This window comes from Drosophila arizonae, chromosome 2 (assembly GCF_054131065.1).
Source record: "Drosophila arizonae isolate 15081-1271.41 chromosome 2, UAZ_ARI_1.0, whole genome shotgun sequence".
Lineage (NCBI taxonomy): Eukaryota > Metazoa > Arthropoda > Insecta > Diptera > Drosophilidae > Drosophila > Drosophila arizonae.
In genome coordinates this window covers 3,729,924-3,753,465 of record NC_142922.1, presented here as the reverse complement: position 1 = coordinate 3,753,465, position 23,542 = coordinate 3,729,924, and the positions used below count along the sequence as shown (strand labels likewise).

The 23,542-nt window shown below is 40.6% G+C and overlaps 3 protein-coding genes across 9 annotated transcripts in view; 1 reads left to right on the top strand and 2 right to left on the bottom strand.

The window, feature by feature from the left end:
• The window catches only part of RYa-R (RYamide receptor), an 86,976-nt gene that overhangs the window by 25,086 nt on the left and 38,348 nt on the right, over positions 1-23,542 (top strand). For all 4 annotated transcript variants that reach the window (XR_016269619.1, XR_016269612.1, XM_018018251.2 and 1 more), the window contains exons 2-4: positions 14,999-15,810; positions 17,572-17,688; positions 18,711-18,909. Coding sequence is in view for 2 of the 4 variants with exons in the window: in XM_018018251.2 (XP_017873740.1) it covers positions 15,170-15,810; positions 17,572-17,688; positions 18,711-18,909 (957 nt within the window). In the remaining 2 variants the exon portion in view is untranslated. The remainder of the gene's footprint in view (positions 1-14,998; positions 15,811-17,571; positions 17,689-18,710; positions 18,910-23,542) is intronic.
• LOC108621110 (pancreatic triacylglycerol lipase-like) lies at positions 415-2,968 on the bottom strand. Of its 4 annotated transcripts, none has more exons than XM_089465644.1 (4): positions 2,813-2,968; positions 1,823-2,090; positions 747-1,743; positions 415-701 (listed from the first exon to the last, which is right to left on the bottom strand). In XM_089465644.1, exons 1-3 carry the CDS (start codon positions 2,856-2,858, stop codon positions 1,026-1,028), a joined length of 1,032 nt encoding a protein of 343 aa, XP_089321770.1. In that variant the 5' UTR covers positions 2,859-2,968; the 3' UTR covers positions 415-701; positions 747-1,025. The 4 variants fall into 4 exon arrangements, with proteins under 4 accessions (XP_089321770.1, XP_089321766.1, XP_089321777.1 ...); XM_089465640.1 differs by having other exon boundaries at positions 415-694; XM_089465651.1 differs by having other exon boundaries at positions 415-690.
• Positions 4,867-6,283, bottom strand: LOC108621111 (pancreatic triacylglycerol lipase-like). Its single transcript, XM_018018260.2, has 3 exons — positions 6,124-6,283; positions 5,792-6,059; positions 4,867-5,711 (listed from the first exon to the last, which is right to left on the bottom strand). The coding sequence occupies exons 1-3, from the start codon at positions 6,161-6,163 to the stop codon at positions 4,994-4,996; spliced, it is 1,026 nt and encodes a 341-aa protein (XP_017873749.1). The 5' UTR covers positions 6,164-6,283; the 3' UTR covers positions 4,867-4,993.

The window sequence follows — 23,542 nt, the reverse complement described above, 5'->3', positions numbered from 1 at the left end:
GTGAACAAGTAGAAGTCGACCGGAGCTTTTTGCAGTGTAAGACTCATTAACTTTTCTAAATTTTCAAGCAAATGCTCTGCAATAATTCTATCCAACCAAAAAAAGCTGCCATCGGGTCTAGGTATATACCAGCCATTCCCTCCATTCTTACGTTCAGAGTCAAAGCAGACCGCAGCTGTGTGGGAATCAAAATTAGTTGTGAAGAATATTAAGAAATTACATGTAAAACTCAAAGTTATCCGAAAGTCCACAGACCTTTTGTATGAAATCTGTTCATACTTAAGTGTGTCTCAGCTATTGGGCTCGAGAGCTCTTCCTTGCAATCTGGTATTTGCAGTCTGGCCGTTACTGTTAACCTGCAGTCAGTAGCCTCCTCAAGTGCTGACACCGCCCTTAAATGTTATCATCGAGAACTAACTTGAAATATATGCGTATATATTTGTCAGCTGATTGCCGACGTGGAGCTTTCAATAGGTTCTATGGACTGAGTTCCTTTGGGTTTTTTGGTACTTGGATAATAAATAGTATTTCACGAGCTTTACAATTGCCGCTAGGTTTTTCTCTTCCGTAAGGGGTTGAAGCATTGCCTCTGCTTTTTTCTCGTCTATCCACTGAAGGGTGCCATCGTCGTTAGGCATATACCAGCCGTTCTCCCCATTCACATTCTCGGACAAATTCTCCGCGTTTGTACTAGCTGAGGACTGTTTTAAATAGGTCATATGGGCTTTATGATTTGTATTACTCACGTTTGCCTATTGCAGCACATAAAGCTAAGAGCCAAATAAACTTCATCTTATTGGGATAGTAGTAGACGACTTTTAAGGAATTATGGCCAACAGTTATATTTATATAAACAGTTTGTCACACCCGTGATAATTATATTAGACATGGAAAGTACAAGGTATCTAATAATAATACGACGAAACCTCCATATATTTATTGTTAGTTATCCAGAAAATACTGTCTTAACCAAAACGAAATTTGATTATTTTCGAAAATATTATTTAATTGCGTCACACTACTATTTAGTTGGTATTGCCGTGGGGAGATTCGCTGTTCACCGGCACATAGAAGACACCCTCGACCTCGTCGGCATTGCCATCAGCGCTCATGCGAACGGTGCTGTACGTACTACCGCATTCCTTGTTAACGGCTGCCTCGTAGTCAGCACACATAATGGAGCCAAAGTTTTTGTGGGAGACAGCTTCAGCATAGTAGATCACAGAACGTCTGTGAGCGCAGATACCGATCAAATCAATACCGCAACCCGGCTGGGCTTTGCCACCATTGGGATAGAAGGCGGCCTTACCAATGGGCTGGAGGAAGCCCAGCGTGCCACCGCTGGTGTGAATGGACTCGACGTAATAGGCATCTTTGGAGGAGAGACGCTCTTCGGTCTTGTTGTAGGAGAACAGGGGTAGAGCGGTGTCCAGACCGATGACAGTGTGTACCTTGCCTTTGGTGTTCTTGCCAACATGGCCAGCCACATGGGCGCCCAGGCTGTGTCCGATGACGTGCAGAGTGTCGAGTTTCAATCCATGGTCGGACTCAATATAATTGATCATGTTGGCGACCTTCTTGCCCACGGTGGGGACAGCCTCAACGGGTTTAGGATAATAGAATGTTTGTGCAATAGCCCATTCTACGACGATCACGTTGTATTCGCCATTGCTCAGCCAAGCGTCACGAATCTTGTTGTTCATATCTGATAATCTGTCCTGGCGCCAGCCGTGGATAATAAATCTGTAGTTAATGGATGAGGAATCACTTGGTTAAACGATTCTCGCAAACGAAGCTCTGAATTTGTTCATGTTGTATTGACCTTGTTGGGTTATTGGCATTGAAATTGGATTCTTTAATGGAATTATTAGTCGCTGTGATCTTGGTCCCTTCGGTGGGGTTCGACTTGGTGAACAGGTAGAAGTCGACCGGAGCATTTTGTATTTCATCATTCCATAAGCTTCTTACCGCTTTAAGCACCATTTCTGCTACAGCCCTATCTATCCAATAAAAGCTACCATCGGATCTAGGTATGTACCAGCCATTCTCTCCATTGATATGTTCGGACTCAGGAATAAAGCAGACAGCAGCTGTGTGGGAATTAGTCGCTAAGCAGCTGAGGAAATTACACGTAATACTTAAAATTATACGAAAGTTCACACATCTTTTTCGAGTGATGAGGAGTTTTGGCAAGCAATAGGGCAGACCGAAAAAGATATCGCAATGAAAAAGATCATCTGATTGGCATTGATTCAATAATATGATCTTTTAATTGACCTTTAATACCGGAAAATAATTTAACCGGTCTCTGCTGGTTAATGTAAGCACACTCAACACTTTTAGATGATAAGCATAAGCTTATGAAATCTGATCATATATAAGTGTGCCTCAGCTATGAATAAAGATCTATCGGGCTCGCGAGTTCTTCGTTGTCAGTGTAAGTGGTATTTGCAGTCTGGGGTCGTGCCTCAGTAACACTACTGTTAATCTGCTGTAAGTAGTCTCCTCGAGTACTGACACCGCCCTTAAATGTTATAATCGAGAACTAATTGATTATTCAGCTGATTGCTGACGTGAAGCTTTCAATAGGTTCTATGGACTGAGTTTCTTCGGGTTTTTAGGTACTTGCACCTTGGATAATATCACCTTGGTATATCACGAGCTTAGCAAAGTCCGCTAGGTTTTTCTTTTCCGTAAGGAGCATATACCAGCTGCTCTCCACATACACATTTTCGGACAAATCCTCCGCGTATGTACTAGCTGATGACTGCTTGAAGTAGATCTCATGGATTTTCTGATTTGTATCACTCACATTTGCCTATTGCAGCACACAAAGCTAAGAGCCAAATAAACTTCATCTATTGGGATAGTAGTAGACGATTTTTAGGGAATTAAGACCAACATTATTTATATAAACAGTTTTTCACACCCGTGATAATTAGACTAGACGTGGAAATTATATGGCATCTAATAATAATACTCGAAACGTCCATATATTTATTGTTTGATAGCCGTATCAAGAGATGTATGTATAAAGTACAGATTACTATGGATGTTAATTAGCCAGAAAATACTGTTTTAACCAAAACGAAATTTGATGGAAAATCAGGGTATAATGGTTTTGGGAAATGTATGTAACAGGTATGTAGAAGGAGGAATTGCAGACCCCACAAAGTATATATATTCTTGATCAGGGCGATGAGCTGAGTCGATATAGCCCTGTCCGTCCGTCCATCTGTATGAGCAAGCCGATCTCAGAAGATATAAGAGCAAGAGAGCTGAAATTTGGCATGCATACTCGAGTATCGAGTATAGGCAAACAAGTTTATCTTATTTTTTCGATAACTAATCAGATAACATTTTTATCGAGAATAATCGAAAATCGACCTTGTTTTTTCAGCCTAATTTGACCAGTTTTTGACCTGGAGACTTCAAATTTGCGTTGTATATAAAGTTAATTTATACAAAGATTTTGCATACCACGCCCCTTTCACCAACAATTTATAAACAACTTAATTCCAGTAATAGAGACTTCTGCTTTGGAATGTACACACAATATAGCTACATGATGACCCTCTAAAAGTTTCATAAAGATCTACAAGATAAATTATTCAACAAATAAACTTTCCAAATTTTGCCCACAGTGCAGCGCAGCCCAAGCACAGTCGCTGCTAGCTGCGCAGTCAGCAGAGCGCGTGAATATACGTGCGTGTGGATGCATGTGTGCATAAAAAAAGTGCAGAATGAGCAGAATATCAGTTTAGAGGGTCTAGGGTATCTGCTAGTCGAACAGTCTCGACTGGAGCCTTCTAACTTGTTTTTATTATATTCTTTAATTGCGTCACAATTTTAGTTTATATGGCCGTGGGGATTTGCTGTTCACCCTAGACCTTGTCGACATAGCTTTCATCGTTCTCCAATGACTCTCCTATCTCTTTAAGCATCAATTCCGCGTCATCCATGTCCATCCAATAGAAGGTACCATCTATTCTGGGTATGTACCAGCCATTCACTCCATTCACACGTTCAGAGATAGGAATTTGGCAGACCGCAGCTGTATGGGATTTAAATTTGGTCGTTAAGGAGCTGAAGAAATCACATGTAATATTTAAAATTATACGAAAGTCCTCAGATCTTTTTCGAATAATAAGGAGGTTCGTCAAGCAATGGTCTCTTATAGGACAGACCGAAGAAGTTATCACAATACAAAGGGTGACCTGATAGGCATTGTCCGGAAAATAATTCAACCTGCCTCTGCTGGGATACACTGGGAGCCTAAAGTAAACACACTCAATACTATAAGATGATTAGCATAAATGTATGAAATCTGCTCATACTGAAGTGTGTCTCAGCTATGAATAAAAATCTATTGGGCTCGAGAGTTCTTTGTTCCTTGTCAGTGTAACACTACTGTTAATCTGCAGTAAGTAGCCTTCCCGTTGCTAAAACCATCCTTAAATGTTATCATCGAGTACTAACTTAATGAAATATAAGCGTATATATTTTTCAGCTGATTGTAGACGTGGAGCTTTCAATAGGCTAGCAATCTCCGCTAGGTTACGGAGCATATACCAGCTGTTCTCCACATTCACTTTCTCGGACAAATCCTCCGCGTATGTACTAGCTGATGACTGCTTGAAGTAGATCTCATGGATTTTCTGATTTGTATCACTCACATTTGCCTATTGCAGCACACAAAGCTAAGAGCCAAATAAACTTCATCTTTGGGATAGTAGTACACGACTTATAAGGAATTGAGACCAATATTATTTATATAAACAGTTTTTCACACTCGTGATAATTAGACTAGACCTGGATACATAGCATCTAATAAAATTACGACGAAAAGTTAATATGTATGTCAAATTGAATAGGTAGATAGCCGTATGTATGTATTTATATACTGAAGATTACTATGAATGCTAGTATGTCAGAAAATACTTTCTTAACCAAAACGAAATTTGATTATTTTCGAAAATTTTGCGTGACAATTTTAGTTGATATTGCCATAGGGAGCCTTGCTGTTCACGGGAACATAGAAGTCACCCGATACCATGTAGGCATTGCTATCAGCACCCATGCGAACGCTGCTGTAGGTACTACCGCACTCCTTGTTAACGGCTGCCTCGTAGTCACCGCACTTCATGGTGCCAAAGTTGTTCTGAGAGACAGCCTCAGCATAGTAGGTCACAGAACGTCCGTGGGAGCAGGCACCAGTCACATCCATGACGCAACCCGGCTGGGATTTGCCACCATTGGGGTAGAAGGCGCCCTTGCCAATGGGCTTGAGGAAGCCTAGCTTGCCGCCGTTGGTCTGAATGGACTCTACGTAGAAGGCATCGTCAGAGTTGAGACGTTTGTTGGGCTTGTTGTAGCTGAACAGGGGCAGAGCGGGGTCTAGACCGATGATGGTGTGCACCTGGCCGTTGGTGTTCTTGCCAGTATAGCCAGCGACATGGGCACCCAGACTATGTCCAATGACGTACAGAGTGTCGAGTCTCAATCCGTGGTCGGAGACAAGGTAGTTGATCATGTTGGCGACCTTCTTGCCCACGGTGGGTACAGCCACAACGGAGGAAGCGTATTCGACGGAACGTGCACGAGCCCAGTCCACGACGATGACGTTGTAGTCACCATTGCTCAGCCAGGCGTCACGAATGTTCTTGTTCATGCCCGATGAGCTGCTCTGGGTCCAGCCGTGGATGATAACTCTGGAAATAGTTAATGGACGAGAGATCACTTGATTAGGTATTTCTATTAGACAGCTCCAGGCTTTTTAGATAATATTAACCTGGTGGGGTTATTGGCATTGAAGTTGGATTTCGTAATGGACTTGCTGGTGGCTGTGATCTTGGTACCCTTGGTGGGGTTCGACTTGGTGAACAGGTAGAATTTGACGGGAGTTGTGGTCAGTGCGCGCGTCTCTTGCATCTCTAGTTGTTGAAGCCGAAGCTCTGCGTCATCCTTGTCCATCCAAAAGAAGCTGCCATCTGGTCTGGGTATATACCAGCCATTCTCTCCATTCTCACGCTCGGACTCAGGAATAGCGCAGACCGAAGCTGTATGGGAATTGTAAGCATATTGTGGGGAGCTGAGCGAACTACATGTATTAATTAAAGTTACCGGCCAGTGCACAGAAAGTCAAGAGCCAAATAGTCTTCATATTGTTTGTGAGTTCTTTCGACTGATAAGGAGTTTCGGCCAGCTATGGTCTTTTATAGGCCAGGCCGAAGAACTTATCGCTTGGACAGCGGTATAATCAGACTTCATTCAAAAAAATTATCTTCTGATAGGCATTGTCCAAAATGCTTAAGGTCTTTAATTGATCTTTTAATTGACATTTCATGCCGGACAATAATTCAACCTGGCTCTGCTGGGGTACACTGGGAGCCGAAAATAAACCTTCTCAAGTACTTCAGCGTGATTAGAATATATGCAAACTGCACATACTTAAGTGCGCGTTTGTTGTGATTAAATATCTTTGGCAGCGTGAATAACAAAAATTTTTGGAATTGACGCAAGCACCATATAAGGCACGAGAGCTCTACCTTATCAGTGGAAATAGTATTACAGCTCTGGGCCCGTGCCTAACCCCTATCTAAGTCGATTACACTTGTTCGCACTATTGTTAATCTGCTGTAAGTACACCTCTCCAGGGCGGAGGCCTCTAAGTGTTCTTGAATAGTGGATATAGCCCTATCTTAACTTTTTATACCCTGAACCCATTTTCAATGAGAAATCAGGGTATAATGGTTTTGTTGAAATGTATGTAACAGGCAGAAGGAGGCGTGGCAGACCCCACAAAGTATATATTCTTGATCAGGGCGACGAGCTGAGTTGATTTGGCCCTGTCCGTCTGTCTGTCCGTCTGCCCGTATGTATGAACGCGTCGATTTCAGAAGATATAAGAGCTAGAGACTTCAATTTTTTTTAATGTCCGTAATTACAGCGCGCATATCAAGTTTATCATTAAAAATCGATAACTCATCCCGATCTTTTTTTATCGATAAAAAACCTTATCGAAAACCAGTTATAAAATTATATCTTCTACACCTTTATTGCTAGAGTCTCCAACTTTTTAATGTGTGCTTATATGCAATTTATACAATTTCGGTTTTTGTTAAAATGTACCCCCCACCCTTAAATTCACCCCTCACCCTCACTTTTGTAAAAAGCGTATTTCAAATGCTAGAGACTTGTGCTTTGGCAATTACATGCATATCCATGTTATAATCATAATTTCATGAAGATCGTACGTCCACAAAAAAAGTTATTAAGCAATTAATTTCTCATAGTAAGCGCTCACTGCCGCCCATGCGTGTTTATGCTTGTGTGTGTATGTGTATGTAAATGTTTGTGTATGTGTGTGTGTGTGTGTGTGTGTGTGTGTGTGTGTGTGTGTGTGTGTGTGTGTATGTGTGTGTGTGTTTCTTGTGTAAGCTGAAAGACGCGAAAAATTATTGAAATAGCTATTACTCCAAGGGTTCAGGGGATCTCGTAGTCGAGTAGTTTCGACTAGAGCTTTCTTACTTGTTATATGTGAAAATGTTAGTAGGAAGCACGGTATGCTTCTTCAGCAACCTTACTTCTTTATTTTATCGCTAGTTTTAGACGAGTGCAAAGGAATTTGATCCATGTTGAGATCCCGATGCTCGCATGAATTACGGCGCATAAACTTGCTCTGCAGTGCTTTGACTTTGTGGCAACCCATACTTCTTTTACATTGAAAAAAAGGCCCTACAAATAGGATCGTATCAGAGCGAAGTAGTTAAAGAGCAGCTGTTTATTGATAGAAGTTCGGCTCGAAGTCCAAGAAAATGGTATTGCAGTGCTTTTGCTGTCGGAGTCTCTGAGTATACGATCTGTCGGACCGAAATCACCTTTAATTCTCTACCTTGCCTTTCAATATACTTAAATTAATCGCTTCAGTTGCAATTCAGTAGAACAAGCTATGTCTGTGGTTCGAAGCAAAATTAAAATGTTGTTTGCTGAGTGTAAATGAGTAATGCAAACAATGAACGGTTGACACAGCAAAAGCCTATTAACTGTGACTCAATTTGGTTAGACACTTCCGCCCCAGTGACCCACTGCCCCCTTCTTCACTGCTCACTTTTCGTGTTTACCTCTCTGAGTTGTACTCGTATTATTGCTAATGAGTTTTCCATGGCTGATTATCCTGTTCGTGCTAATTGGCTGAGTAGATGAATTAAATGACTTGCAAAAATAATAGCCGAAATGCGATGGATGAATAAAGTACACAAGACTTGTTGCATACTTTGAGGCGGCACGAAAGAATATGTATGGTCACCTTGAAATGTGAGTAACAATAGGTATTTAATTATAAAATATTAAACAAGATTTAATGAACAAATTTGAGTTAAAATTAAAAATAATAATAATTCATAAGATATATTGAGAATCTATGAAAATTTTGTGTCGATAAAAATACAAAATTTATATTAGGTAATCAAAAATCACAAAAGAACCTGGAAGTGCAACAATATATTTAAAAAAAATGTGCATACAAATTTATATATAATACATAATTCTATACATTTTAGCGAGCTAATAATGTAATTAATGTTTTCTTTTTAAATGTCTCAAATTAAGACATATAGATCATTCTAAAGGATATATTATAATAATTCATTTAATAAAATACTTTTTTTTTCAAATAAAATTTTATACATAGCCCATATTCCTACTTTATACATTTAATACAATTTCATACGAATTTATTTCGACACAAAGAATATATATATATAGAAAAATGCACAATTGTTCACTGTTGTTTTGGTATTTGGTAATAGAAATTTAAATACAAATGCAAGAATACATATAAGCTCGGAAGCAACATGAGTGCTGCTAAAGTCTAAGGTTTCCGTAGAGCTGATTGAGCATCACTGAAAGCTTGTCAAACGCAAGGCAAACTAGTTAAATGAAACATTTCACTGCCATGGAAAATGCAGTTTGAAATTTGCAACAGAAGCAAGTGGCAGCTGCCGTTGAGTGGCAGCCGCTAATTAAATATGCTCGGTGCATTTAATTAACACATTTCGCTTCAATTTGTACCTATTGTTCGTCGGCATTCAGGGGAAAAAAATACAAACCATATATATGTACATATATATAACTCAATTAAAATATGAGCTGTGAAGTCCTTGATGTCCGCAGGCCTTTTCGTTTAATTATGTTAAATATGTTATAAAGTGAGTCGTGAAAAAGGTGTTCGCAGGAGGAGTTCGGGACGGGTGCTGTACCACAGAATTCAATGAAATTCAAATTAATCGCATTTTCGAAAGTGTCACATTTCAAAAGGCGCAGGAGCACGACTGGGGAGGGGGAGTGGCAGCAAGTGTGGCTATTTACATATATGGAATGGTCACACTCGAAATGGACCTAATGAATTAATGTGCTCAACAGAAAGATGCGCATGCAGTCAGCATTAAATTTGATATGGGTATCAAACATTAGCCAAAGGGTCAGCAAAGGCTTAAACCTAAATTTCGCAGAAAACTCTGTTTAAGAGCTCACAAAGCGATAAGCTGGGACGTGTCCTTTTTGTATTTTTTGATGTTTTTGCTCGCCATAAAATTAAATTTTAGGTTTATTTTTGAGCCTTGGCAAAACACAAATTGCGGCTACAGACAAGAGAGCACTCAAACAAAATGTCCCCTATGCACACTGAGCATATACTTGTATATTCTTCTGACAAGCTTAATAAGAAATAAATAAAGCATTAACCAGGCTAAGTAAGACGCAACTACAAGCAGTTGGCTTGGCTAATTATCGCATGAAACATTGACTGCCTGCTGAGTGGCTGGGTGCCCATTTAAATGGCAGTCGAAGGGGAAAAACTATCACAAATATGTTTCACGCCCACGACTACGAACACGACCACGACCACGACCACGCCCAGGCCTACTACCTTACCTTTTTGGTTTTTTGTCCTTTGCCCTTTGACTCGACTCTGGCGCTGTCAAGTGCGCTTGACATAGCTCATTAATTATAATTACAAGCACTCGGAAAAAAGCACCCAACGAATGACTCCACTCGGTTGTGGGTAATGTTAATGGAAAAAGTGGTACGCTTGCTTAAAACAACAACAGCAGCAGCAACAACAACAACGACAACGACATCGACAAGAACAACGACAACGACATTGTGGTTAGCTACAGGAAGTATTTTATATACCATGAAGAAAAGACAGCGTCTAGAGATGGGCATATATCTGCCGAGGCCTGAATTAGTTGAACTCTTAACACATCCACTTGAGAGCAGTAAAAATAGCAGAAAACGATAGCAGCTGAGTTGTGGTAATATATCAAATAGCAGCTGAACAGTAATTGTAGAAATAGAGGCAGCTTAAATGTGGTTGCGCTGTAATCAGCAAAGCACTATGTTTTGTTGTTGTTGTATATCAAAAAGCTTTGATATGACATATGAATATGTATCTAATGAATTATGTTATATGCTCATGGTCTATGGTAAGAGAGTGCATGTAAAGCTCGACAAAGCTTAGTTCAATTCTTAAACAGAGCTTACACAGAAATTTTAGAGTTTTCTGTAAATATAATACATTAATATTAGTGTTTGTGAAGAGCAATCTCAATATCTCCATAATCCGCCCTTATATATTAATAACAGCATAATAGCATCAAAAGTCCATAATAAGCCAATAAGTCGAAATTTAACAAGAATCTGAATAATGTGGAAAAAGTTATCAAATATTTAGGAAGGCTTTTATGATGCCTGAATATGCTGATCAGAAACATAATAATCCGTATAATTGAAATTTAGTCAGAATTAAGTGCGCTAAAACGATTTCTAGGTATTCTTGCCTATTACAGAGACAGATGTATAGACTGACTAATTAAGGCAAGGACAGAGAATATGCATATATGCACATGTGTATGTATATAAGTATTTATATGTATATATTATATTCCTATCTATGTATGCATATGTATATAATATCTGCCTATCAATCTTCATATAATACTGTTGAGTTTTGTCATGATTTCCTGCTACTGTTGCATTAGTATTAGTGTGAGGTTGAGAGCTAGCTGCTGTTAAAATATTATTCGAGCGAGTTTACGTCTCATTAGCACACTCATTTATTGCTTGCTGATATCCTGTTTATTTCGAATACTCGAGAGAGAGAGAGAGAGAGAGTGAGAGAGAGAGAGAGATAGAGAGAGAGAGAGAGAGAGAGAGAGAGAGAGAGAGAGAGAGAGAACGTAGTCCCACGTATAGCTGAGTAGGAACGAGTTGAGCAGAGCAGAACAGAAGCTGCACGCAGTTACAAAAATATTAAATATTAATTATTACCAAATTGACACTAGCACAACATAACACTTATACATACACTTATATGTACATACATGCATGCATACTCACTCATACATATATAGCAAACGCGTTCTCTCTGGCCTTTTGGTAAAGACAAACAGTGGTAGTCGAAATATTTGCTTCGAGCTCCTCTGAGCTGCAACTTTTAATTTGCTGTTTCTTTTGCGCTTGCCAAAGTAAATGCCAATTCTGTGCAGCCTTAACAATTCGTCTGGGCTTCAATCTGTTTGAGTCGGGTGCACTGCATGCTGGCATTGTTTGCTTTAGCCTTCGCTTTTGCTTTTTGGGCAACGTTAGCGGGCGCGTTACTCGGAACATAGCTGGACATAAAGCGAATGTTAATCTCACGGCGTAAGCCTCGAAACGCAATGAACGCAAATGGAAATATGAGCTATGGCTCACTTTGAAGATTTAGCAGTGAGCTTCAATCTGTTTTCCTTTTTTTTTTTATTTTCGCTTCTGCAGCTTTAGTCATATTTTTAGCACAGCAAATTGAATTTATCCGCACATCACCTGAATTTCGTAGAACGAATCTCGCGACTGCCGTCAATACGCGTCGCAGCCAAAAAAGGCGCTAAATGAATTTACAAGCAACTAAGCCGATCAAATCAGATTTGCGGCCCTTTTTCATTTCCGATGAAAGCCTCGACGTATGCTCTATGTAAATATATATAGATTATTTGCCATGGGCTACCGTATTTTATTTATTTATATATATACATTTTTTTTTTTTTTTTTTTTTTTTTGCCTTTAGCAATGCTTAGTGAAGCCGTCAGCCGAATCACGTGCTATGATTACATTTTGGTACGTGATTTTTTGGCCATTTTCCTACTTTACTTGGGTCATGTATTTTCGCTCATACTTTTATTCTAAAAGACTTTTATTTCCACTCAAGCGAATTTAAGGTACTCGCCCCATATGGAGATTGAGCCAGTCTCTGTTAATTATTGGCTTCGGCATGCCGCGCACATACTCGAATCCGCTGAGCCCGTAACGCAATATTGATGACTTCTCATTAATAACCTCGACACTGTCCTGCTTAACGCTTTCAATATGGGTGGAGTGGCAAAACCTTCTTGTGAATGAAATGTGATTGAAACGTGATTTTCTTTCTCATTACGAGAAGCAAATCAAAGTAGATGCTGCCTGCAATTGAAATCTGGCACATCTCAAATAATTTTAATTCGCACTTTTTCGTCATGCAAAGCTCGATCTTGTTTTCGCCAAGGTTGCATTTTAATTTAAAAATTAATAGATATTAAATTAAAAACCTTTTTATGCATATACTGAAGAAAGAGCGAGGAAAGGGAGAAAACATCAAATGATTTACTTTATTTTTGCCGAATGCCTGAAGAAAATTCCAATAACAAATCCTTGGGCACGCAATCGTCTGTTGAAATTTGATGAAGCTTGGCAGGGATTTTGGAATTTGTGTAGATAATTGATAAAGTATGGCAGACGGAGTAGACGTTCGACTGTCGCACAGAACGCAAGTCACGCACACCCTGAGACAGGCCCACGCCCACGCCCACAGACCCACACCCATATCGCTCACCCCCACTGAGCATACGGGCCAAAGCTCTCCAAGTACCTCATTATTGCGCTGAGATAAGCAATTTACTTGCCTGATAGATATCCTTATCCGGCTTTTACAGCAAGCGTTCACAGACACATACGAGTCTGCTTAGCAGACACTGTCAGCTAGTCGGTGTCGGAGTTTATTTAGCGGCACATTAAACCAACGCTCCAGTAAAAGTTGAAATGACTTCCTTTTACACATACATACCCACACATGCTCAGATATGCCCAGACACACCCACACACGCACGCTCTTAGCAATCAAATTTCAGCTTTCATATTATCTTTAACAATTGTCCTTTGTTGCCCGGCTTTAATTGTGCGCGTACGCATATTCTGCTTATCATTTTCATTTGCCTAATGCCAGGCCACAAATAGGAAAGCACTATATACATATATAGGGTATATATTTACATATATGACTATGTCTTCCTTATGGCCATGCATTTCAATTGACAGATTCTCCATTCGGCCTGCGGCTCATTAAAGCCAGAATATGGCACAGTTTTTCAAATGCAGCTGAACGGAAGGAAGTCTTAGGGTCTTTTGCCTTTTGTTTTAGCTTTATTTTCTTTTCACTCTGCCTTAAACTGTTTGCTTGTTTATTATATGCATTCATTTTATTCTGTATTTTTCTTAGCAACATTTCACTTTGGTTTGGCGAAAATCCTTCCTGGAATGCTTTCAGCCTTTTTGACTTTACAGTTTCTCGTTTGCAAAGTGCTCAGTCAAGAAAAAAATACGTTTATCGACATTTTTCACTCCTTCGCTTTGACTTCCTCGCCCCTAAAAGGTTTCCCTTTCATTTTGCTCAGCCATTGCTCAGCGCAAAATGCCTTTGAATTGCGACCAATTTATCATTGCATATATACATACATACATATATATATTTTGTTACCCTTAAGCGATTTCTGTGTATTTTTATTTTGGCAGTTTTAATGGTCTCTGGTTACTTGATTGCCATTTTGATTTATACACTCAGCGCCGAGTCTTATACTGGCTGCGCACAAATATATGCAACAGTTTATTTTATAGATGCTGTTCTCATTGCAAAGTGAACCCATTCAGGGCACTTTTGAGGTACTTATAGATTTCATGTTAGTTTTAAAAGAAGTCTTATAGATTTTAGCACAGTTGAATAGCTTTATAAGTATTTTAAGTTGGTTTAAAATCTCACGTTTAAAGTGCAAAGGTTTATTTTATAATTTCTAGGTGAGGAACAGGTCGAGTAGATCTTGAGTGTGATAATGTCTGAGTCTGAGTCGCCTAGTTCTAGTGCGAGTTCATTCAGCTATTTGTGGGCCTAATACCTGCACGCTTACCTAGACTGTTTGGAAGAGAATCAACACGCTCAAGGAACTTTCATTACTCCATTAAAATCTAAATCTGCCTGAAGCACGATTTATTGTTGAAGTTAGCCTTGTCGAGTGTGCGTCTTAAATGTTAATTCAATTGTGAATTATCATCTATGAATATATAAGAAGCCAGTTAGATGCTTATGAAAGGCTATTTTTTGCGTAATTATAATTTTACAAATAAATTAATAAGTAAATAAAAGATGCAGTACAGCAGACCAAGAATTTCTTAAGCTTAACATTTTGAGGCAGTTGAATGAGAGAGTAACGAACTGAACCTGTCACCGAGCTATGAACTAAAATACCTGGCCAGTCGAGCTAATAAAAATATCTATACACATCAATTAAAAAAATGTAGAAATTTAATATAAGAATCTCTGCTGAACATCTGTGCTTCAATAATTCAATATAAGCAAAGAGCCACGAATTATTAATGAATCTTTTTGCATTTGAACTGGCTGCTTAATTTGGTGTCTATAGAATTAAATGAAGCAATTTTATAATTTCACCAGCAGCTCTAAAATATGCAACAGTTCAGATGGCATTCCATTCAGCTGTCTGAGAAGCGCCGCCTCGAGGCAAGCAGTAAAACTTGCATGGACTTCTTTTTGGCCAGCCCGTAGCTCACTTTCATGGCAAACCAAGCATGAAAATTTCTTAAAATTTAAATAACATTAATAACGAATTTCAACAAATTTCGCGCATACTTTCAGGTCCCATCCGCTGGCTGTGGATAATTAAATTTCAACCGCAAAGCGAGCGCCATGTAACCACGCTGCAATTAAAATTTGCTTATGCCAAAGTGGGTTTAGATTAAGTTACACCGGCCAAACTTCGCCTACCATAAGAAAAGAGTCGTAGAAGAAAAGTACTCTGCCAGCAAAATGGAGTTTAACAATTTGGCCTGGCAGCGAAGTCGCCTGGACATGGAGCGCTCGGCGTTGAGTGAGGAGCGCCTGTATTACATAGCGGCACAGCAGCCGCTGTTGCACAACGAGGACGACTATCCGGATGCTGCGGAGGCACTGTTTTACAACGGCAGCTCCACGGAGCAGCCGATGCAAGCCGAGGATGCCAGCTATCCATCGACCACGCCCGCCTTCAATGTGACCGTATTGCTTAACTTTAGCTGCACCGACTCCAGCTCCCACTCGGATGATCTGTGGTCCAGCGACTACTTCAAGAGCGTTGTCTACCTGCTCTACATACCCATCTTCATATTCGCCCTGCTCGGCAACGGCATCGTCTGCTACATCGTGCAATCCACGCCGCGCATGCGCACCGTCACCAACTATTTCATCGCCAATCTGGCTCTGGGCGACATACTGATGTCGCTCTTCTGCGTGCCCTCCTCCTTCATCTCGCAGTACATTCTCAACTACTGGCCGTTCGGCATCGTTCTGTGCCACTTTGTCAACTACTCGCAGGTGGTCTCCGTCCTGGTCAGCGCCTACACCCTGGTGGCCATCAGCATCGATCGCTACATAGCCATCATGTGGCCGCTGCGACCTCGCATCACCAAGCGGTGCGTATATTGATGAGTTGATATATATAAAAATAAATATTTTTGAATTCATAAGATATCCATCTTGGAATACTGCAGGTGTGCGGTGCTCAGCTTGGCTCTGCTTAATTGCTCATTTTCCATGCGGCATACTCGCGCATCTTCATCTTCTTTGCTTCATCTTAATATCCGTCTCATGTTGGCTTAAGATTCTCAAGAGCTTATTCATACTTAACATATTCAACTGAAAATTCAGTTTGTTTATTAACCACTGAGCCGATTTTCATAGAATTTCGCTCAGACAAATATATCCTTTTAATGCATCTCAAAATTTGTCTCAAGCTAGCTTAAAATTTTGTGAGATTACTCATACAAGTTTCAACTCAAAATTCTGATTGCTTTTTAAGAACTGAATTTCCTAGAATCAAATAAATTAAAATTACCTTTTTACAGTTAGCAGACATCCTTTCACAAGTAAATAGCGAAAATTAGCAATTTTTAATAAGCTTAGTCCTTTCACATAGGGACAAATTATTACTTTTGTATAATGTTTTTTTATTTGAAATTTTATTTTGATTTTTTATTTATAAATATAGTAAAAGCTGAAATGCCGTTTTAACTCCATTTATTACAATTTTATTTATTTATTTTTTATTTTTTTTTTTTTGATATTATTTATATATTTATTAAATATTAGAGCTAATATATAATTAAAACTAACTTAAAAATTATTCACTAGCTTCAGAGCTTTCGGCTTATATTATTTAAATTTAAAATTATAATGTAATATATGTATCATGAATTTTTCTTAGTAGAACTCATCACAGCATACGCAAAACAGGCGTTTATAATTTCTATTTATTTCCTAGTTTTTATCCATAGCCCTAAAATATTTTTTTAAGCCACTGCAATTCCATTAAAATCTAGCAAACTTTTAAAACCCAAAATCTAATCAACTTGGCAGCATAACTTCATAGCGAATATCAGCTTACCTATTAACAGTTGGCAATTATATTCAGTATTTAATTCGGGCCCGACTCAAGTATGCAAAGCTGGCTTTTAGTAGCATTTAACCTAATTGAAGGCGCATAAAAACTAATTGAAGTCCCGCCCTTGCTCGCTTTGTTGCTGTTGTTGTTGTTGTTGCTGTTGCTGTTGCCTTTGTGACATTGGCGCCGTTAAGTGGCCGCTGGCGTATTTGCATTGCTTGACGCTTTAGGCATTTGGCTGGCAACCGCACTTGACCAGCGGTCCCCATGGTCCCCATGAGACACAAAGACACGCAATGCCTGCCGTCCCAAGGGGACTTCGCATAGGCAAGGGCCGGTCGGCTGTGTCGTGTTAATTGGTTTAAATAGTAACCCAAGACACAGCTGACGGCAGCTGCTGGCAAATCCGACGAGCCCAGGCCGCCAGCCCGGCATCGAACGTCAATTTGCTTTGTAACGAAATATGCCGGCTATCCCGTCCTGGGAGGGGCCGAGGGGGCGAGCAGGAGGCGCTGGCATTTATGTCACGCCCTGTCGATGAGTGCGTGCTAAGGAGCGAGGCTTTCGTGGCATACGTAAATATTTGTGAGGCCCAAGATAAATAAGCTTTATAATTATCCTGCCTCGCTGTAATTCACTCACGCACGCACGCACTCCGGCACTCACTCACGAGATCGTCGTATGAGGCGTATACGCAATGCGTGCGTCAGCTGAAGCGCTGCGTCCACTTAGAAACCAACTAACCAACTCTTTACCTCAACTTATTTCATTCTGTTCTCTTCTTTTCTTGCAGATATGCCAAATTTATTATCGCTGGCGTTTGGTTTATCGCGCTGGCAACCGCTTTTCCCATACCCGTCGTCTCCCGACTGGAGGTGCCCAGCTCCATATGGCACGAGAAGTGCGAGAAGTGAGTAGAAACCCATTAGGAGCTCCAACACAATGTAGTGTAGTGCGTGCTTGAAGTGTAGCATTAAAGATATGGCCGTGGCATTGTGTAACGAGTGCCACTTGAGCCGAATTGCTCTGCGAGTCGTAAGCAGCATGTCGTGGCATGCAACAGAAGCTGGCTGGCTGGCTGACTGGCTGGCTGACTGGCTGGCTGACTGGCTGACTGGGCCCACATGCTGAAATCGATAGCTCGATGGCAAGGACTCGAAATTCCATTTTGGCTTCGAATGGCTTTACGGCTGCTTGCTTAAGATACTTGCCACAATTTGGGGCACGCCCTCGAGTGAATTGCAAATATTGCAAATGAGACTCTGCCTGACTTTAAATGCAAGCAATTGCTCATTTCACATTCAATTAGAGCACATTTTGGGCCCAACTGCATGCATGTGTGTGTGTGTGTGCGCATGTGGGTGGCAGCTGTGTGATGTGTAAGGGTACGTGCCTAATTACCGCAACATCAGCTGGCAGATGAGAATTTTCATTTTGTGAACCTATCAAAAACACGCACCGTGGGCACAAAATGCAATCAAGTGCATAAAATGTTGGAAAAATGAAATAAAAATGACTCTGCGTTCATTATGCCAACGAAGCACTTTGCAACAAATATATTTTATAGCTCATATTTGCACAGTAAAAAGTTGCAATAAATCAACGCAAAATGTTGGCGAAATGCAGGAGAATTTACTATTTTCTTTTTCTTTTTTTTGCCAACTTTTCAGCCATTACAGTTGAGAGACTTTGCATAAAAGTTTCATTGTGTGCGTGTGTGTGCGTGTGTGTGCATGTGACAGCTTTCATGGCCAGCGCACAGGCTGACAGCATTTATGCCACGCCCCCACCTCCGACAGCCTTAAACCGATATGCACATTAAACTAACTCCCTCTCATGGCCCGCTATGCGGCTTCTGCTCTTTTGTTTTGCATGCCACAACCCACACAACAACATCGTTTCGCCGTGCTCTGTCTGCGCTTGCCACATCAGATACATCTGTCGCGAGGTCTGGCCCTCGGCCGAGCAGGGCTACTACTACACGCTGACCCTGTTCACGCTGCAGTTCATCGTGCCGCTGCTGGTGCTGATATTCACCTACACGCGCATCGCCATCGCCGTGTGGGGCAAGCGGCCGCCGGGCGAGGCGGAGAACTCGCGCGACCAGCGCATGGCACGCTCCAAGCGCAAGGTAAGTCAATCCGCCCACAAACAAAACCACTTTCTGACCACAAAAACTAATTTGCGGCCAAATGGATTTGGTCATTAGACGGGCGGCTAGAGCGAGCTACCAAAAATCGTATTAGATAAATGGCAAATGCAAATGCGAATGCTCCCTCGGAATCCTTTTAGTCCTTCTATGCGGCATTTCCTTGTTCAAATCTATTTTATATGTATGTATACGTATATGTGTAAGTGTGTGTATTTAACATTCCTCGCCCACTCATGCCCTCCACTACATTGCGCATTTTCCAACTGAATGCTCCTCTGAGATTATCTGAATATATTTGCATTTGCCCCTTTCATTCATTCAAATGCAAAATATTTGCAGGACTAAACAACATTCTCTCGCTCAGAGCAGGCATTGCGTGAGCTGAAAATAGTTTCGAGATTATTGAAGCAAACATTCCACAGTCTTTAAGCAGACTCTGCCGAAACGATGATGACTTGAAAACAATTACTGAAAGCGAAGCCGATTTCAAATGGAAATTAAAGAGCTTTGAGCACTTTTGCAATGCAAATATTTTGAAATTTGGCAACGGTTCTAGCTACAATGTGTTCAGTAGAGCTGTAAATGCAATTCCCAGTAGTTAAGTGTAATGAAATTAACATTTTCACACAGCTCTTGGTTGTTAGCGTGAATTCCATGGAATTTCAGCAAATTTGGCTTAAAGCTAAATGGATGAGAAAAGGGCTAAACAATTATTTATGTAATGTACAACTGGAATTTAAAGTGAAGAGATTTGATTTGATGGTGAGTCATTGGATTGGATTAAGAAATGAATATTCGATTTAGATGATTGTTGAAGGAGATATTCTAAGCATAATATTTTCAGATAAGCTAAGAGTATATATTATATCAGAAAGTTCTCTTCTGTCTACTCAAAGACTTTTTATGTTTCTTAAATATCTTAGCTTGACAAATTTCGACTTAAACTAGCAATACCTAAACAGACAAATCTGTAATTTCGAAACCACTCTTTTATTTTATTTATTTATATTGTTTGTTTTAACAGTCCTTAAGGTGACTGCTGCTGAAGAAACCTAACTATTAGGAGTCAGTAAAATGTAAACATGGCTAAGAATTTACATATTTCTCTGTTTGGAATACTTTCATTATTATTTATTTCCTTTTATATTTTTTTTTTATTAATTTGTTAGTAGATATGACATATTTTATTTTAAGTAGAGTTACAAAAAATGCAACTAAAAATATATAAATCTTTAACAGGAGTAAGAATATATCACAAGCCATACAAAATATGGCTATATTAAAGTCTCCGGCACTTGACACTTAAAGTAAGCGAGTCGCTATAGGCTTAGGTAGACGCAAGGAATATTTCTAAAAATAATGTGTTTTTTTTTTTTTTTTTTTTTTTGCAAATATAGTTCAATTCGTTGTCTTACTAGTCTCTATTCACTATTCTACTTTCATTTGGCCCTAAGCCTTAACTAGTTGGTGCGTCTGTAAGCCAGCATCAACATCTATCTTAAACCTGCCCTTATTTATGTCTTATTCTATTTTGCCATATTTCAAGCTATTTAGTTTCTCAGCCTTCGCCTTGTTCCTCGTAGTCGGATTATGCTGGCTGGGATGTGCTGCGCGTCTGTTCGCATAGCTGAGGCCATGTGGCCAAATCCTTAAGTATCAGTATCAGTCAGCCCGAGTCCGTCTTTCTAACGCTTTGTTTTGCATAATTTGAATGTTGTTTGTTTGCGTCAGTCTGTGTCAAAGAGCCAAAGAGTTTTCCATATACGAGAAGGCATGAAAATTGCTTTGTAAATGCTGGCTCTGCTGTTTAAGCAACTGTTTAGTAACTGAGTTTAAGCATGTTTCAAATTGGTATTCAGCTCGTCAGCTACTTTATGAAAACATGTTGTCTGAAGAGGCCTCCCTCTTTCACCATATTGATTTTGATATAGCTGAAAACAAAGCAAGCTTATTTGAAATACCATGCACGTTTTGTTATCTCTTGAAAAGGTTAATATGCATAGATTTCAGTGCTAATGATAACAATTGAAGACATGAAATGCCATTGTTTAGTCAAAAGTCAATGCTAGACATTAAGTCAATTGCCGCTGACAATAATATCCTGAAGAGTTCAACACGCGGCCGCCCCCAGGTGAGGCTTGTCGGCCGTAGTACAAATCACATGAAATGCACATACAACATTTGCTATATAATCAAGAGGCTGTTGGGTGCAGACACCCAACCCAAGCAGCAGCTGGATGCACTTGCAGTATATTGTATTTTAAATAAATAAATGAGCTGAAGATTTATGCGGCACATGCAATGCTTGTCTGGGCAGAGGCAGAGAAAGAGGCAAAGGCAAAGGCAAAGACAGAGGCGCAACGACTACGTGAGACGCCTAAGTTGAGGCAGTTGAGGCAGCTGGCAGATGCCACCTTTGTCGCGACGGTGATCAGTTTTGTGGCTTCCAGGAAGCGTTTGGCGGCGGGTGACGACCACGTAACCAGTTGCTAAACGAGCCTTTGCGCTTTATGGCCAATCGAATTGTGGAATTTCCATAGAAGAAAGCGACAGACACAGCGAGTTGTGGCTGCAGCAATTTTATCTCTGCATGACCTCTGCGAGTCAGCCAGGCAGCTGCTGCCCAATTTCCAATACATATCTATGTATACTACATATGGCTGGCAAATATTAATTAACGATTCGCAGATGCTTAATTAAGTCATGGCTGCTGTGAAGTATATACATCAGTGCGTTCTCCCTTTCGGAGCGGCTCAGTCAGGCGTGAGTGCATCGCTGCTGATTAAACACACAACAGAGCGACAGATTCCTCCGTAATAATGCTGGACAGTTGGGCGCCCACTGCTCGCTGTTGGCCAATTGCGAAGGCAGCGTGTTGGCGAGGCTGAAAGCAAGAGTTGAAATCATCTGCCATTCACTTTTGGCTCGCCTGTCCACTGTTGGTCAATCTGGGCATCATCCTTTGCTGCCACCAAATAAATAGCCAGCATTGAAGATTGTCTTGGCATTTTCTCATGACTTCGAAATGGTTGACAATTTCTTCCTTGTTGCGGCGCTTAAATTGCTGGCCAAAGTGGCAGTTGAAATGATTAGCAAATTACGGGCAAAACCAAACGCGATCATGATGTTCCAAACCATAATAATGATGACAGCGCGTCTCGGCTCGTCTCTCGACTGTTATTAAAAGCCAATGTATAAAAACTACAAGCAAAAAGACAATTTTGCCACTTCATTTCAATTGAATGGATGAAGTCTTTTTTTCTTATTTTTGCTTGTCTATGCGACGTATACGTAATGAGGCGAATAGCAGGCAAACTTGAAGAAGAAGTAGTAGATTTATATATATTATATGCAGATATATGTACATACTTGATCTTTCATAATATCCACATCGATCAGCTGTTTGACTCTTGGCTTTTGGCCAAGAAACATTGCAAAAGAGATTTTGTTATTTTCATTATTTATCGAACAATTTATTTACCCTTATTTCTTGTTAGAGCTGACAAGTCGAACGATGAAGCAATCGATATTAACGATGGCCGAAATCATGGTAAAAATGTAACCAACAAGAGCAGTCACTGTCGATCATTTTTCATTCAGCACTCTTTAAGAGTATTTGAACTTCGGTTGGTCACCGTTCACAGTTCTATGCCTGTTCAATAGTTTACGAAAAACTTCCCCAAATTTCAAATCACAAACTAATTGCTCGCGCTGGCTTTATTGGCCATGGGAAAAGAAGCGGCGGCAGGCAGCTAAAAGGAATCATAAAACTGCTGACTTACGGCGATGACACGTCACAGTTGACAGTCAATCGGACACGAAGGAGGTAGATGGAGAGAGATGCAGAGAGAAGAAGAGTGAGAGATAATGACTACAAGATGCAAATGACTGCCCGCAGGCCACTCACTGGGAGGCTCGGCTGCACAAATAGCAGGGGTGGGGGGGATCGCCGGTGTTGGAGCAACTGTCGCTTTGTCAAATCGATGCCAGCGCATTGGAAATTTGCCTCATTTGGCTGCAATTGCTACTTGTTCGCATGTAAAGCTTTAATTGCATAATTGACTGCAAGAGGCGCAACCGGCTGCCGTGTTGTCTGTCTCGGTGTGAGTGTGAGTGTGCATGTGTGTGTGTGTGTGTGTGTGTGTTGGTCAGTCTGCTGGGTGTCTGCTGACCACGCCACAACAAAGTCTGATCATCAGTCAAAGACTTGGCCAAATGCCCAAACAGTGGCTCATTTGTTGCATGGCCTCTCCCTCTCTCTCTCTCTCTCTCTCTCTCCCAGTCTCACTCTCTTTCTCTCTCTCACTCGCAGTCTCTTCGACTCTCTCCGTTTGCCATTCTCTGCTGCAGTTTCTTTCTTTTGGCTGCCGTTGCAATCTCGTCTGCTGAATTGTGTTAAAATGTTAATTTCGCATTACGTAATCTGTGTCATATCCAGCCGGGCAGCCAAGGCATGCAGCAGTGGTCGCGGCAGAGGCGGGGGCAGCGGCGGGGGCAGCTGGGTCTCTGCAGCTCTTCCAACTCGCATCATCTTCATCATCGTTGCACACACACACAGACACAGAGACAATGGCCAGTGCTTGGGAAAAAAGTGAGAGGATTCCCAGGCTTG